Raw genomic sequence first — 15694 nt, forward strand, 5'->3', positions numbered from 1 at the left:
AGTCTGTATTTGAGGATGTAGTTTCTGAGAGCCCACTAACAGGTAATTAGGATTTCTGTATAATGGCTGACAACAACAGTAGTGAGAAAGCAGGAAAAACAATGGCTGTAGAAACTTTTGAGTCTGCTGAAAACCTTATGGAGTTCCTGCTGTTTACCTGTATTTTTCCTCCCCATGGCTGTCATGACTAATTAGCTTAATGTCCCTTGGGTAATATCATGGTAATTAAATATCAGAAATCACATGGAAAAGTGGCAGGAGATATTTTTTTTGTTATCCAGTTTAACAGTAAGCAACAAGCGCAGACCTTGCCCCATCCCCATCGTATACAAACACTACAGGGCTTCCTTGTTACATTCCCAATCATAAATCCTAATATGCCATACAATTGTCAGCTCAGCAAAATTCAATGAATGATATCACAGCTGCATGCTTACAAGTGGCTATAAAAAGGGTGGAATCCTTTTTACAAATTTAGAAAGCTTCTTCAGAGAGATGAGAGACAATTTGTAACTAAACCATTTTATTGACTTTTTTGCAAAATAAAAAACACAAAATAACCACCATGATTAAAGGCCAGAGACAGCATTAACCAAATGAACCAGCCACTTGGTTATAGTAGCTGATAACTAGCACAACTGGATATTATTGCATATACCTCAGGTTCATTTATACATCCATTAGTTTGGCAAGATTACAATCATACAGTAGCTTTGGTTGTGTAAAACCTAGTAGCAATACTTAAAACGTGACTAGTTAATGTTTCATGACAACAAATACTTATCTCATCTTAGTCTTGATGCATCTTTTCTCAGTCTTTTTTCTCTACAATTTTCATCTTCACTGACCAAGAATTAAGGAGACTATATTTGCAACCGTCACTTATAGCCCTTCTTTATCACCATATGGTGACAAATCTTTATCAGGGTAGGAATCTGTTGCTTGCCTTATAAAAGTCTGTAGAGCAGCATCTCTTTCCATGCTGGGCAGCTTCTACCACCCTGCAGTAGCATCTGCCAAGAATTACTCCGGTCAGAACTCAAATAGGTAGAGATGTATATGGCTTTCGGTCCAAAGCATTTCCTAACCTACAGCATAGGGGCTTGACCATACTGCCTTGCCTTTGAATACAGTAAGGAGAAAAAAAAAAAAAAAAAACCAGCTTTTCACAGTGGTATGCTGAGATGCCAGCACAAAACAATATTAACAGACCTACTACACAATACTACCCTTGGTTACAGAATTGTGCCTGAGACACTGTACAGGATTGCATGTGTATGTCCTACAGTCTATGTATTTTAGTTTTGGTCTTTTAAAAATGCTCTCATCCCTTTGTAATCTAGTGTAATACTGCAGCTCTAGAGCAATGGTTGATTAAAAAGTCATAAACACCTAAGGTATTTGAAAACTCTGGAGGCCTTTTCTTTTTTGCATCACTCGTGGAATTCCATCATTCTGCCCCAGCTTTCTAGGAATACCTGTTTCCAGAGGAAATATATGACCTACTTAAAAATAATCTAACACTTTGAATTCTATCTGGGAAAAGTTACAAAACAATTTGGATCAAACTGAAGTGATGGTGTGTGAAGATCATTCTTCACTTACAAAAGGCTATAACACTAGATAACTCTTACTTGGTTTTGCAGCCCTTTCATTTGCTTGCACTGAAGCAAAATGGAATTCGGCATGAGGAGTGGCTGCATGGTTAAGATTTCACCGAACAAGGTAACTGCCATGCAGTAATTCAAATGCAAGCAGTATAACTGCTTTTTGTATTCACATCCATACTAATATAAGGATATAAATTAATAAGCCCTTCTAAATGGTTTTAGAAATATCCTCTTTGATCTAGACATTTAAAACTTCTGAATACTTAGAATCACTAGATTTCACATGGCCCACAACTTCATAATTATTTGCACTTACGTGGCAAATATTAGAAATACATTTGCCTGCAGTTGAACGGGTAATTATACTACCTATTATTCAGCTAAGCAAAGATCAAGCGCTCTATAACTTGCAGTTACTGGATCTTATTCTAACCTTTTACTTTAGAAAGGAAAAATAATCACCTAATTATATCACCAATGCACAGTACTTTAAAAAACAAAACTTATACTAGGCAGCTAGATTTTTTTTCCTAAAATGACTTTTTATGAGATACTCTAAAAGCTGTCTCTTATGACTGAGGATTGTCTATTTCACTGTACTCGCATAGTAAAAATAGTTAAAATCTAATACAAAGCTGCTACATGGTTATTTTGTGGTTTGTAAAATAAAATGATATCCAGATTTTTTTCTGAACAAAATACACTAGACAGTATAAAAATATTTCCCAATTGGAGATTGAAACATTAATGCTGGATTTTTTTTTTTTTTGGTATAAAAAGAAATGTAATAATGGTAGACTTATCTGCTTCCTAACCAAAAATATACATATGACTTTGAGGAGCTGTTCCAGGCTCACTTTCAGTGAGCTTGTGCTTTTGACCCTAGCAATAATAAATGCACACGTGGAACAGAGTTTCCTGAAAACCTGAACTATATCTTATTTCTAACAATAAGACTAACTTCGGACACTGGCTATGGATTTCCAGTTACGTGCTTTGTTCAGGCAACTACAGCAGAGGAATTCCAGAAGCACCACTTCCGCTTTGAATGGTGTTTATTCAGTGCAACATCTTCCTTTTCTCTTTCTTTTTTAACTCGCTGGTAGTGATCTTCTTCCTTTAAATACCACACAGGTGGCCAGCGATGCCTCTCAAAATATTCTTGATTATCTGATTAAAAAGAAACAAAGTCCCAAAACAAAACGGTAAGTTACACATTCAGAAACATCTTGATTGTCTGCCAAAAGCTCTACAGCTAATCATTTATCCAGTGTCTGCGTTAGCTGACTTATCAGGAATTTCCCCAGTTTCCTGATACGTCTTACTTATGGGGTGAAAAGAGTTTGAGAGCAACTGCACCTGAGACCTCAGTCCACCAAAGAAGAGTATAAAAATGAAAGCCCTCTACAGCATGTATCTTTCATCATGGAGCCTGAAAACAGCTCTGTTCCTTCTAGCACCACTGAAATAGGTATAGAACATAATGCTTGCCCAGGAATCAGGCTAATGACTATGACCTTTCCTTATAGATTAGAAGAATATATGAATGCTACACAAGATAGCTGAGCTATGAGACTGAACCTCTGCACTACCTGAGTTCATCTTTGTCTTCAAATATAATGGACTGGATGGGGAGAAAGAAGGGAAAGCCTCATGAAAACTGAGGAGGAAAGTTGCTCATACCTGAAGATTTAGCTTTGATTTCCTTGCGGAATTTGGAGCAAACACTGTTGTAATTGGTGCAGATGTAGTGCAAGCACCATGCTGCCAGCTGGTTAGCGTTGTGAAACTGTAAAAAAAACAAACGAAGCATATTCCACTTCCTGAAGTTATCATTTATTTTTCAGCCTCGACTAACAATTCAAGTTAGAGTCATCCTTAGTAGACATGTATCTGGTAGCACTCTCCCAAGCTTACAGGGAATCTTTTGAGGTTGAATTGCCCTCTAGATGTCCCAGACCTTGTCAGACAATTCTGCTGGAGCACAGTGGCCCAAAAGGCTCATGAATAGGTGCTTAGCATGCAGATTATCTGGTAAACTGCACTTAATCCCACACAGGATCTGAGCCTGAGGCACACTAGACCTCATTTTTCTGGTATGTTTGTACCAGTTATTTTGCCCTGTCAGTTACTACAAAGCCTACTCTGAAGTAACTCACTGTGAAACTACAGTCATTGACAGAATTCAAGCACTACTGAAAGCTCAAAACAAAATCTAGTACAAGCTTCCTACAGTCATAAAGAAGCAAGAACTATAATGCAAATCAGACTGTAATCATGTGTATCTATTCTGGCATTCTGACTGTCTATTATCATCTCAGGTTATAAAACATCACACAGCTGTACAGGCCACAGAGGATATCCTAACAGTAGTTAGACACATTACTTCCGCCTTCAAGCAGAAAAATAAAAGGAAGAACCCTTCATAAAATCAAAATTAAGTGATGTAAGCTGCCTTTTCTTGGAAGGGGTTAAGTCCTAATTTTGTAACAGCATTCAAGATATTGCAAGAGGCACTTGAAAGCAGCTGCAGGACATCTTGCATGGTGGTCAGCTTCTGCTGTATTTCAGTGCTACTTTAACTCCAGACTTCAAGACAAGCTGGAGCCAGACACATCATTAGTGTGAAATCAAGAATAATTTGATTAAAAGATATTTTAACCTGTACTACTACAAGCTAAATAGCAAATACTACTTGTATTTGGTAGACTGCTGTAGCACTCACTTTGGAAAACAGAGGTGTGCAGTTAGTTAACTGAGTTGGGGGCTCTCTGTTTGCATGGTTTCTGAGACTCAAAAAACATTGAAATGTGTTTGAATACAAAGCACTCTCACTGGCTCTAAGTAGCCAGTTTAAGCATTAAGTCTAAGAATATAAAAAATTTTGATGTTGCAATACAGGCCTAAATGTATCTACACAAACTACAGAGAGGAACCCAAGAATCAGTTACCATTACTAAGCTGAGCAGCTCCATTATGTTAAATTTCAGATTGCTAAAACATGGCCATGAGACTGAGGAGCTTGGAAGCTTCGAGATCAAGACAAATTAAAGACAACTACCCCCAGTTTACTTACATAGATGTTTCATCTTTGAACTAACGTAAAAACCTCCTTTATAATAGAAATACATCTCAGTTTTATTGTCAGTCACTCTCAGAACTAAAGATTGAGTTTCTTAGATGCAATGCTCAGAACCAATAAGGTGCTAAAAGTACTGCAGTTGACCAGAGTATCTTTAAAAAACAGCGCGCACTAACCTGAGCCAATTCCAAATAGGACAGTACCTCTCCATCTATTGCAATGCCACTCACTGAGGCTTTTGTCAGCTCTTGTACAGCATGCTGTTCTGTTAGAGAAGAAAACTCATCAGCCACATGGGAAATAGTCACATTTCAAGGTCAGATCATCCACCACTAACAAGGAAACAAGAAGCCACATTCTTCCTCCTTCTAGTGTTAACTGTATCATTATGCAAGTGGCACATTCACCTGGATATTCTGAGCAACTTCAGATGTGACCAAAGCCAAATTCTGGCCTTTACAGTTATGTCTGGATATTCTGCATCACTGGTACAAACTCTCTTACTCCAACAGAGCATAGTCCACATGAGTACCTGCCCCTTTGTGTCAACCCAAAGTATTAATTTCTGCTTTCATTCACATTTGTTATCTTTCTTACAGAAAATGAGCCTGCAACTAATAATCACTTATAGAAGGACGAAGTTCAGCAGTTGCCTATTTCTGCTGGAGTGCAAACTTACAAATTAGAAAAATGGATCAGCTGTCTCTTTTGGGTAGTACAAAAGCGATAGCCAAGTTTTTAGGCAACAGCAGACTGCTGCAGATACACTGAGTATACTGACAGCACTAATGTAGAAAAGTTCATTTCAAGTCCTCTCAGATTAGTTGTTCCTAGGGAGCCAGCTACCCAAAAACCTACTTCAAGAGAGTCTCCTTAAGCCTTTTCTAGAAGCAAAAACATCTTAGAGGTTTGAGTGTTTATTGGGGCATTTTGTGAACTGATTTGGCCCTACTGAGTTAAGCTGTTGGCAGTAGAAAACTCAAAAATTGTTTCATCAAGAATTAAATAGAATAAAATATTCTTAATAACATATGTATATTTATGCTGCAACTACTTAGAAGGAATAACCAGGCAGTAAAGAGTTGGTCTGTCACAACCAGTGAAGACAAGATACACATTCCTGATGCACAACTGAAGGAGAGCTAGGATTTGGTATGTGATTAAAATTTGCATGCATTTTTGTCATGTTAATACGTGTAAGCTTTGCTTCATCTGTCTCTGAGAGTTTTGGCCTTGACCATGTGTTTAGAACAATGACAAGTTACATACATAGAGACAAACAAAAATAAATCCCAGAGGTCTAGAGTATGCATGGATTTAATTTTAAAACTAAACAGTATCCTATCTGGTCATTTTTCTCTAAGCGTGATAGGAAACCCTCTTCCTGAAATGAAGGTTGAATATCCATGTATATACCAAAACATTCAACTCCCATTTGGGTAGTGAAAAGAGATCCAGATAGCATTTCTAAAACATGACCATCTCAATGAGTTTTGAATTGGTTCAGTTATCCCTTTTGAACAGAAACGTGTAAAGGAACACTTCATTCATTACATGATGAAAAGTCCAGTGTTCATCCTGTTTTCAGGTAAATTATTAACTTCTGAATGGATACTACAAAGGACTTACATTGTATCAAGGCTAAAGAGAAGGTTTACCCTTCCAATTCTTAAAGCACAGAATACTTCAATGTTCTGAGGCAGTTTTGCACAAAACTGAAAAAGGCAAGAAACACATTTTTATGTATGAAAATATGAGTTTGCATTACAATTTTCCTTTCAGGGGGAAAAAAGTTTCCTTCACGTGAAAAAAAATATTCTGTGTTCCAAAATCATTAAGACATGTTTAAGCTGTTGCACAAGACACTGCATTGGACAAGGTCACAAGTCCTTACCTGCTAACGCAACCAGGTGAGGAAGGCAAAACCTATTTGCCAGTGCAATTAATTCAAGTGTGTCCAGTTCCTGACTGGAGGACAACTGCTTGGTGTATAAGTAATCTAAAACTGCTTGCATGGAAGTCTTATTTATGTTGGGCAGAACTACCTGGAAAAGATATTAAAAAAAAAAAAAAAAAAAAAGAGTTGTTAATAATAGATGTTTTTTCATAGAAGGGCCATATATTACTTTTGCCACTTTGCTGGACTCTATTTTTCTTCATTTTAGGATTATAAGGAGAATATTTTTCAAGTAAGGAATTCATCATTAACGTTCAAGAAGCTGCCAACAGGTTAAGTCTGCGTCCAGAGTCAGATCCTTTATCAGTGTACGTACAGGCAACTCTATCAAGTTACTGGAGTTGGATCCACATCAAACAGTGGATCTGCGCAATGCTTTCTAACCTGCAAATGGACAGCTTTGTGGGAAACATAAAAGCCACTGGGCACTTCCCATGCCAAACCTCCCTTGGTAGACTTCTGTAGGAATGGAATCTAATCTGCTCCTGGCAAGGGATATTCTGGGGATTCTGTGAATAATCGAAACCAAAGGATAACAAACCAACCAACAAAACAGCCACCAACCCCCCATCCCAAACAAACAAACGCGCACACAAAACCAAAAAACCTTCTCAGTCTGTTTAAAAATAACCAAAGTATCAAAGTAAATGATGGTTGGAAAAGGATTGAGAACTAAAGAAACGAAGCAAAGAAAATACAAACCATTTCTGTAATTAGCACAACAAAATATCGTGCAACAAAACTACCAAGACTGAGATAAAAGCTATCTGATTTCTCACCAGCACAACCCTAAATCCTTTTCACTGAAGGGATACCTAAAAGAGGAAGGAGAATTAGAAGACCTCACTTTAACCTATCACTGTAGCACCTCAACTGCATTTTGCATACATGATCACTCCTTCAAGGAGCAGGGTAAACCTGATTCTTGAGGGTCTCAAGGTTGCAGCAGGTAAACCTGCTTTCAATACCCAAGATAGCTGATTCATTTAATCATCAATTTGTAATGTACACCTTTGCAACTCAAGAGATGCTGCTGGCCCTGAAGAATGCACTGTGGTATTCTGAAGAACTTGCAGTTAAAAAAAAAAAAGAGCAGAAAAATAATAATAAAATTATGATGAGAAATTAAATGTCTATGCAACTTAATCTGACTACTTGGAAGGAGTCAGCACATAATTCCTGCTAGAACTGAGTTTACTGTTCCCATATAGCTTGCAGTCAAATTTTGGGGGCTTGGAAATTTTTCTGTCAGCTCTATCTGGGAGGGTGGGATTCAAGACCTGATTTGTTAGTATTAAAGAATGCTCTCATGCATATCAGCCACTCTGGGAAATGCTCAGTTCTCCAAGTAAGAGCAGCTAGTTGTAAACCTCATTCCTTATTAATATGTTTTGCTAATGCAGAGAACAGAAAATTCTGTGAATGAGTTGATACAATGTTGTGTCCCAAATACAAAAAAAAAAAGCAGATCATTTTGTTTTTGTAAAGCAAAGAAGAACATTAATATCCACATGTATTTTAAAACTTCCAAATTCATTACTGAATGCTTTAAACTCTACAAAAATTGGAAGCTAAATATTTTAAATTGGAAAGATGAGCTAAGACTGTCAAGTTTATCATTAAAAATAGGCTGGTAGAAAATAAACGTGTATTCTTCATTGCCAAGTGTTGCTTGCTACAATCAAACTGTGTCTTTTTTTTTAAATGAACCACTTGTTGAACATGCCTTTGGCAAAGGAATTGTTTACAGCTGTATTAGAAGAAACAAGAAAAACTGAAGTAGAACATAATCTTCTTGAATATTAAATAGAAAAAAACTCAACTCTTCAAACAAGTGAGACCCTTGATGATAGTAAAAACAAAAAACAAAACAAAAAAAAATCAAAAACTGGTTATGGATAAGACAGAGAGAAAAAAATGCTAGCAGAATGTTTAGAATTTGAAAAACAGACAACAAAAGCACCTGAAAATACAAGGCTTCTGTTGCAAAATCTTAATTCAAAGCATTGAGATCTTTTATACAGCACTTTATATCTGCTTTACTCAAGAGAACAAGCCAATGCCGTAGAGAAGCTGAGCTCAGTTTCTGTCAAAGTACTGTGAAGCCAGCTCCCTTCTCTATCTTCCACATTCTTTAATGTTTTTTTCCTTTTATATTCAATGTCTCCTGTCCCAAGTATTCTTTGAAATGCTTCTGATTGTATAAACATACATTCACACAACTTCAAAGCTTATTCTAAAGAAATTCAGAAATTTATATTTAATTTGTTCCATATCTAATATTTTACAGGATTTCAGGTTTTAAGTGCATGCTCCAACATTGGAGAAAATCTCATGCCTTGTGGAAAATGTCTCATCATCCTAGGAATCCTAATTTAATGCCTTAAGAAGAAAAGCAACCCACGTCTGCAAGGGAAGAAAAGAATAAATATAAAGAATCGTTCCAGGGATTAATTGCAACCGTTCAAATAGCTCCTGAATGTCGATTACCCCAAATCCATCACACATTATAAGCAAATGGACAAATACCTCACTGTTCAAGCTTTCAATAAACGATCCTCCAAACATAGCAGACATCCATTCACAGCTACAGATCAGTAGTGGCTTGTGGGCATTTATGGTCCCGTCATCCAATTTAAATGTCACATCTGCCATGGAAACAAAGGAACAGGCATGCTGCAAGTCTGCGTTTATAGTGAAACTGTGACTCAAGAATGCATGTTTCAACTGCACTTCTTTAACTGGGGACTTCTTTCACTTTTTTCCCCCCTCTGAGACAACTCTAAGTTTTTTTATACAATTAAGCGAAAATAAAACCTTAAAGCCTCACTTAAAAGAGAGATATTGGATGTTCAACACTTTGGAAAATTGGGTCACTTATTTAAAAGCTTCTGTATAGATTTGGAGAAGTTAAACTCCAGAATCCTAGGCTGACAAAGTTGGTCCTGAGTAACACTGTAGCTTTGGTCTCATCCTTCCTCTCAGAACAATGTAAATTGTCACAGTTTTTGAAGTCTGTGAAGAGACAGCAACATGAATAACAGAATTAGTACTTCTCCTGTTGAAGGGTGTATTTACTCACCAGAAAATGTCCCTTTGCAAAGGCACTCTTTTATCCGATTAGCTTTTCTGACATGAAATGCTTTAGTAATCTCTTGATTCATGAAGGCTTCTTTATTCATAATATTTTCCACCATCATTCGCAAATCAAATACTTCCAAGATCTCAGCAATCTGAGCTAGTCTTGTGAGATCTTTTTCATTTTCATCCAGTTGCCCTGTGTATAAAAACTGCAGAACAGTTCTAAAAGGTCCAGCCTGCACAGATGAATCCATTTTTACCACAGTTACAGGACACATCCTATTCGAGACAGGATTCACTTGCATTTCCTTATGCATACTAACAAACCCCTTTCCCCAGGATGACAGAGATCTTGCTGCAGAATTTGTTTCACCAGGTTTGGGTTCAAGCGTGTTTAAAGAGTCAGTACTTTCTGGTGCAGGAATTTTAATAACATCAGCAGATTTCAAGGATGTCTCCTCACTGTCATAATTTGTCTCAAGGTGACTTGTCAAAACATCCTTACTCGCATTTTCTTTTTTACACTGTGTTTCATCCAAGTCTGGACTTCCCTCACATTCCATTAAGAAAAGGTCATAAAACTTTGAAGAGGAGGTAGCTAGGTAAATCTTGTGAGCAAAAATGTAGTCCTGCTCCTGGAGAACAAACATAACATCTGCGCACAGTGGGCTTTCCAATAAATATCCAGCTTCGTTCATGTTCAGTACAGGACACTCGGGAATTTTGATAACTGGAGGAGGGGCTTTTGGAGGTAGGAATGGAGCCTGAAGCAAAGGTTTTTGGACCTTCTTCAAATGAGATTTCCAGAACTGCAGGTGTCTTCTGGATATCAGGGCAGCTCTAATTGCATTGTCAAACACATCTTTAATTCCAAATTGGTCAAATACACTGGTTTCATAATATGGTATCCCAAGCTCCTTGGCAACCTCTCTGCCTCTTTCTGGTGGCAAAATGTCTCCTCTTTTGATCGGCCTAGGGTTAAACAAAAATAGATCTCCTCACACACTATGATCATCACAAGGTTATGCCAGAAAGCAAAGAATTTTGCAAAATGTGTCAGCACCAATTTTGAGATAAATATTATTTAAATGAATACAAAATACAAAATTAAGCCCACAAAGCCCTTTGGAAATCTAGAACTGCTGTATCAGAGAGTTTTAGAATAGCACATAGCTATAATTCTGTTCAAGGTTGGTGGTTTCTCTGCAATGCAACTATGTTACTGAAGATATGTATAAAATTATTTTCACAAAATGGAGTAAGCACTCTCTGTATTAAAGGGAAATTTAAAATAAGAAAAATTGATAGAATGCTTGAGAACTCTCATTATTAAAATAAAAACTTCCTAAAACACCCTTCTACTCAGCCATTCAATCAGTATCTTTCTTTGCATACATACGTTAAGCTCAAGGGGAAACCGTCATGACAGAGATGCCACAAATACAGCTAAATATGAAAAGAGAAATATTTCTTAAGCTTATGCTTTTTAAAGAAAATCACAGTAGCCTATGACAAAGTTGTAACTGAACAAGCACTTCAAGAGACAGGCCCTGTTTTGACTGGAGAAGCATTATGTGGGATCTCATGAATTTCCAGAGCAGCTCAAGTACATGATATGGGGTAAACAAACCAGAAAATCTGGGCTGGTATTCAGTTTCCCAACAAAAAAATCATCTCACCAGAAGATATGACCTCAACAATGCATTCTCTGAACACACCATATTGGACAGACACAAGCTGGCAAAGACTTAACACACTCCAGACAACAGCTTGCTTTTGTTGCCAGCTAATAATCAGTTCAGGTGGCAGAAGTCTGTGCTAGACATGTGGAATACTGATTCAAACTTTATTAATAGTGAAATATTAAAGGAGGGTTAGGGCAGAAAAAGAATTTTGAGTTTTGAAAAAAGATTCCCTTTTAAACAGTCAACCAGAAAACCCATCCCACCCACCCAAAGGAGTAATCTGTTTAAAAAAATAAACCTAAGAAAAGCATATTACCAAGTCAAGAATTTGAACACTAGGCAATGTAGGCAATGTAAAGTTTTGTAAGAACCCATGAAATATTAATTCAGCCCCTTCGTGGATATTTGTTACAATAAATTCTTTAATTACATTATCCTAGGTATTATTTCCATTAATCTGGTCTCATTTAAATTCATACAAAATGTGGAAACTAGAAGCAAGCAGAAACACGCGAATGCTCTTTTCTGAATCTGGGAAAAAGAAAAGCTTCTCTAGAAGAACCCCCCACTCTCTCTCTATCTCAGAGCTTTAAAAAATTTAATTTGCAAGCACTTACTTTCTGGCACAATCTAGGATTACATTACAGAAGAAAAAAGCATTGAGAATTAAGAAAACACGAACATAATCTTTCAGTTTAAAACAGTACCTGACATTAAAACAGTACCTGACAGTAGTGACAGGACAGGACATGATGCACATGCTCGGATGGAGAATGACATATATGAAAATCTCCAGTAATCATCATTATATATAGTAGTGTCCAGCCACTCAAGCGAGATTAGATGTCCAATGTGCAAAAACATTGTGGTGAACATATAATAATAACAACTCTGTGTGTTGATGAACTAACCAGCTCAAACAACGGAATTAAAAAGATGCAAGCACATATATTAACATTTTAGAAAAACAGGGATATAAGGCTCTATCATTTCTCTTTGGAAAGTACTATATCTGATTAACAAAATTATTTTCTTAATTCTTATTTTTGTTTAAACTTTACCTTGCCAAAGGCCGTCTGGCTCTGTTAACAGCCTCAAGATCTGCATAGCGGAGATCTAGTTGGCAGCCCACCAGAATGACAGGTGTGCGAGGACAGAAATGTTTGATTTCTTGATACCACATCGTTTTCACATGATTCAGGGAATTAGGATTAGCAATTGAAAAGCACAGAACAACTACATCAGACCTAGAAAGACAACAAGAAGACACCAGTTAAAACCCAACAAGCATGCTTTCCATTGTAGCATCACCTATTTTCATCACTCCAGCTTGAAGCTACTCCACTCTATGCTTTGAACAATGCTCTGACACCCAGACTATCAGGATACATGTTGTTCGTGCAAAGACTTGATAGAAGCTATGCATATCATCACAAAAGCATGGGAGCACAAAGCCACATACCTAGGAATCATAGAATATCCCGAGTTGGAAGGGACCCAAAAGGATCATCAAGTCCAACTCCTGGCACCGCACAGGTCCACCCAAAAGTTTAGACCATGTGCCTAAGTGCACAGTCCAATCGCTTCTTAAATTCAGACAGGCTTGGTGCAGTGACTACTTCACTGGGGAGCCCGTTCCAGTGTGCAACCACGCTCTTGGTGAAGAACCTCTTCCTGATGTCCAGCCTAAACTTCCCCTGCCTCAGCTTAACACCGTTCCCACGGGTCCTATCACTGGTGATAACGGAGAATAGGTCACCTGCCCCTCCACTCCTCCTCGCGAGGAAGTTGTAGACCGCAATGAGGTCCCCCCTCAGCCTCCTCTTCTCCAGGCTGAACAGACCCAGTGACCTCAGCCGCTCCTCATATGTCTTCCCCTCTAGGCCCTTCACCATCTTCGTTGCCCTCCTCTGGACACTCTCCAACAGTTTAATGTCCTTCTTGTACTGTGGTGCCCAGAACTGCACACAGTACTCGAGGTGAGGCCGCACCAGCGCAGAGCAGAGAGGGACAATCACTTCCCTCGACCGACTAGCGATGCCGTGCTTGATGCATCCCAGGATACGGTTGGCCCTCCTGGCTGCCGGGGCACACTGCTGGCTCGTATTCAACTTGCTGTCAACCACAACCCCCAGATCCCTCTCTGCGAGGCTGCTCTCCAGCGTCTCGTCGCCCAGTTTGTATGTATAGCCAGGGTAGCCCCGTCCCAGGTGCAGGACCCAGCACTTGCTTTTGTTAAACTTCATGTGGTTGGTGATTGCCCCAATGAAGCACTGCCCCTCAATGCTGAGAGATGATCTCTGCACGTATGAACAGAGCAATAAGCAGAGAGGCAGAACTTGCCATTCTCTACTTTTATGCTACAGTTATTCACAGGCTGTCACTGCTTGAGAAATAATTCTGCTGACTGGGAGCCTAAACTTCAATTCAAAGATCACTGGTGCTTAGGAGTTAGAAAGGAGTTAGGCAGAACTTCAGAACAGCCACACAGGCAGACAGATCTCTTCTGAACTTGTCATGGAGAAATACTTTTACTGCACCCTTTTAGATAATAAAGTTGCCTCCTCTGCAATGCCCTTTGAACAGGGGTACCTCCAACATCTTTAATAAATAACCTGTTAAAAGGACAAATTACTGCAGAATTTACAGCAATTACCACTTCTACAGTACAAGTAAAAATACAGTACCTCAAATTAGTGCAAGTAGGAAAATATTTGCTAGCTTTTAAAGGTTTTAGGAAAAGCCAAAGTACTTCACTAAATAAAATTGCTTTATAAAGTGTAAGTATGACAATTAAGGTTGGCAGTTCAGCCACCAAACCATCACCTAACTTGTCAGAGCTAGCACCCTAATGCAGAGAAATGCTTGAGTACTTGTCTCAGAGCATTCCTAACTTGGGACAACTTCATTATTTATAAGTTAGGATGGGATATTACAAAGTGGTTCTCAAGCTCTTGGGTCTCTCATGAGAGAAAAAAAAAAACAAAAAACAAAAAACAAACAATGTTGAATTGAAACTCTTAAGAAAAAATGAGAGGAAGGGACTTTTTGAGGGGTCAGCTTATTCCTAGATAACTGTCAGCAGAATAACCTCGGCAATACCATGTCTCACTTCCATCACTCTTTAATTTAGCACAAACGTGTTGTGTCTGCAGTTTGTGTAATGTACAGAGCAGGAGCAGTGAATCTTAACATTCACCTTTTAAATAATGAAATACCTCCTCAGTGCTGCTTTCTACATTTCACTGAGGGCACAGATATATCCAGCAAGACTGTTTCTAAAGATAGCTGCATACAATACAGGTACTGCTGTGAGCATAAATTTCATGCAAGAGGAATGCTCCAGCTCTGGGTTTGTAACTTATATAAACTGCAACCCATCTGTCATATCTAGAGACAAGGCCTTTTCAAAGTGGAAAGCTATCTGCTAAATAGAGAGGGTTAAGTAGCCAATACAAAGGTCTTCTATGTAACCGAGGCATACATCGATTAAATTCAAACTTGCTCTATTCAAGGTCACATCAAAATAAAACCAAGACCCCAGTAGACACTTCCTTAGCTCCCAGAAAGGAGTAATCAATGAACTACTAAGATGAAAAATTTGTGTTACACGTATTCTGATCTGGTCAATTGTTTAATTCAAGATGGTCAGAACTACCAGAGGCAACTGTTGGCTGTCTTTCCAACCCTAACTATGACCGAGCATCCTGGAGAAACAGTCTGTCTTGTTCAAAAATTAATACCTAAGCCAAATAATTGCTGTCCTGAGTATCCAACCCTCCTGACGCTACAAAGCACAAGACATGCAGCATCACATCTCTGCAAACCAGAGGGAAACAGAGCTCCAGCAGGAGCTCGCAAGCAGGAGATGACAACAGCTGCCCTGTAGTTCTGCTGCTGGCCACACGCCTGGGCTCCTGAGATAGCCGGGGCTGAAGACCTGTTCCTTGGGGTGAACAGCCCCAGACTACCCAGCAGACTGGTCCCAGGGCAGCCCTGTGGCCTGGTGTGGGTCCAGCCCTTGCCAAGAAGTGTCACGTCAGCTCGTGTGCTGAGCTGCATGTGCTTCCTGATCAGCCTGTCACCTCTGAACTTCCCTGGGCGACCACAAAACCAAGCTGGGGGAAGGTTTCTTCACCTTTAACTCCTAAAGGGACAAGGAACTGCACCAACAGGGCATTTCTCCTTACTGCCTTCTGAATGAAGTAAAAAGCAGAATGAAGAGGTATTTTTTTTCCCACACTTTATTTATCCTGTGTTAAAATCTGGATTTTCCCTT

General features: G+C 38.7%; 1 protein-coding gene across 11 annotated transcripts in view; it reads right to left on the reverse strand.

The window, feature by feature from the left end:
• Positions 1-506: 506 nt before the first annotated feature.
• Positions 507-15694, reverse strand: part of RHOBTB1 (Rho related BTB domain containing 1) — a 52715-nt gene continuing 37527 nt past the window's right edge. For 9 of the 11 annotated variants that reach the window (XM_040563760.1, XM_040563762.1, XM_040563764.1 and 6 more), the window contains 7 exons: positions 12477-12662; positions 9732-10702; positions 9179-9297; positions 6587-6737; positions 4869-4957; positions 3294-3399; positions 507-2780 (listed from right to left, as the gene is read on the reverse strand). In XM_040563760.1, coding sequence (XP_040419694.1) covers positions 2611-2780; positions 3294-3399; positions 4869-4957; positions 6587-6737; positions 9179-9297; positions 9732-10702; positions 12477-12662 — 1792 coding nt within the window. In that variant the 3' untranslated portion in view covers positions 507-2610. The remainder of the gene's footprint in view (positions 2781-3293; positions 3400-4868; positions 4958-6586; positions 6738-9178; positions 9298-9731; positions 10703-12476; positions 12663-15694) is intronic. The other 2 variants (XM_040563767.1, XM_040563768.1) reach the window with 2 other exon arrangements.

This window comes from Cygnus olor, chromosome 7 (assembly GCF_009769625.2).
Source record: "Cygnus olor isolate bCygOlo1 chromosome 7, bCygOlo1.pri.v2, whole genome shotgun sequence".
Classification (NCBI taxonomy): domain Eukaryota; kingdom Metazoa; phylum Chordata; class Aves; order Anseriformes; family Anatidae; genus Cygnus; species Cygnus olor.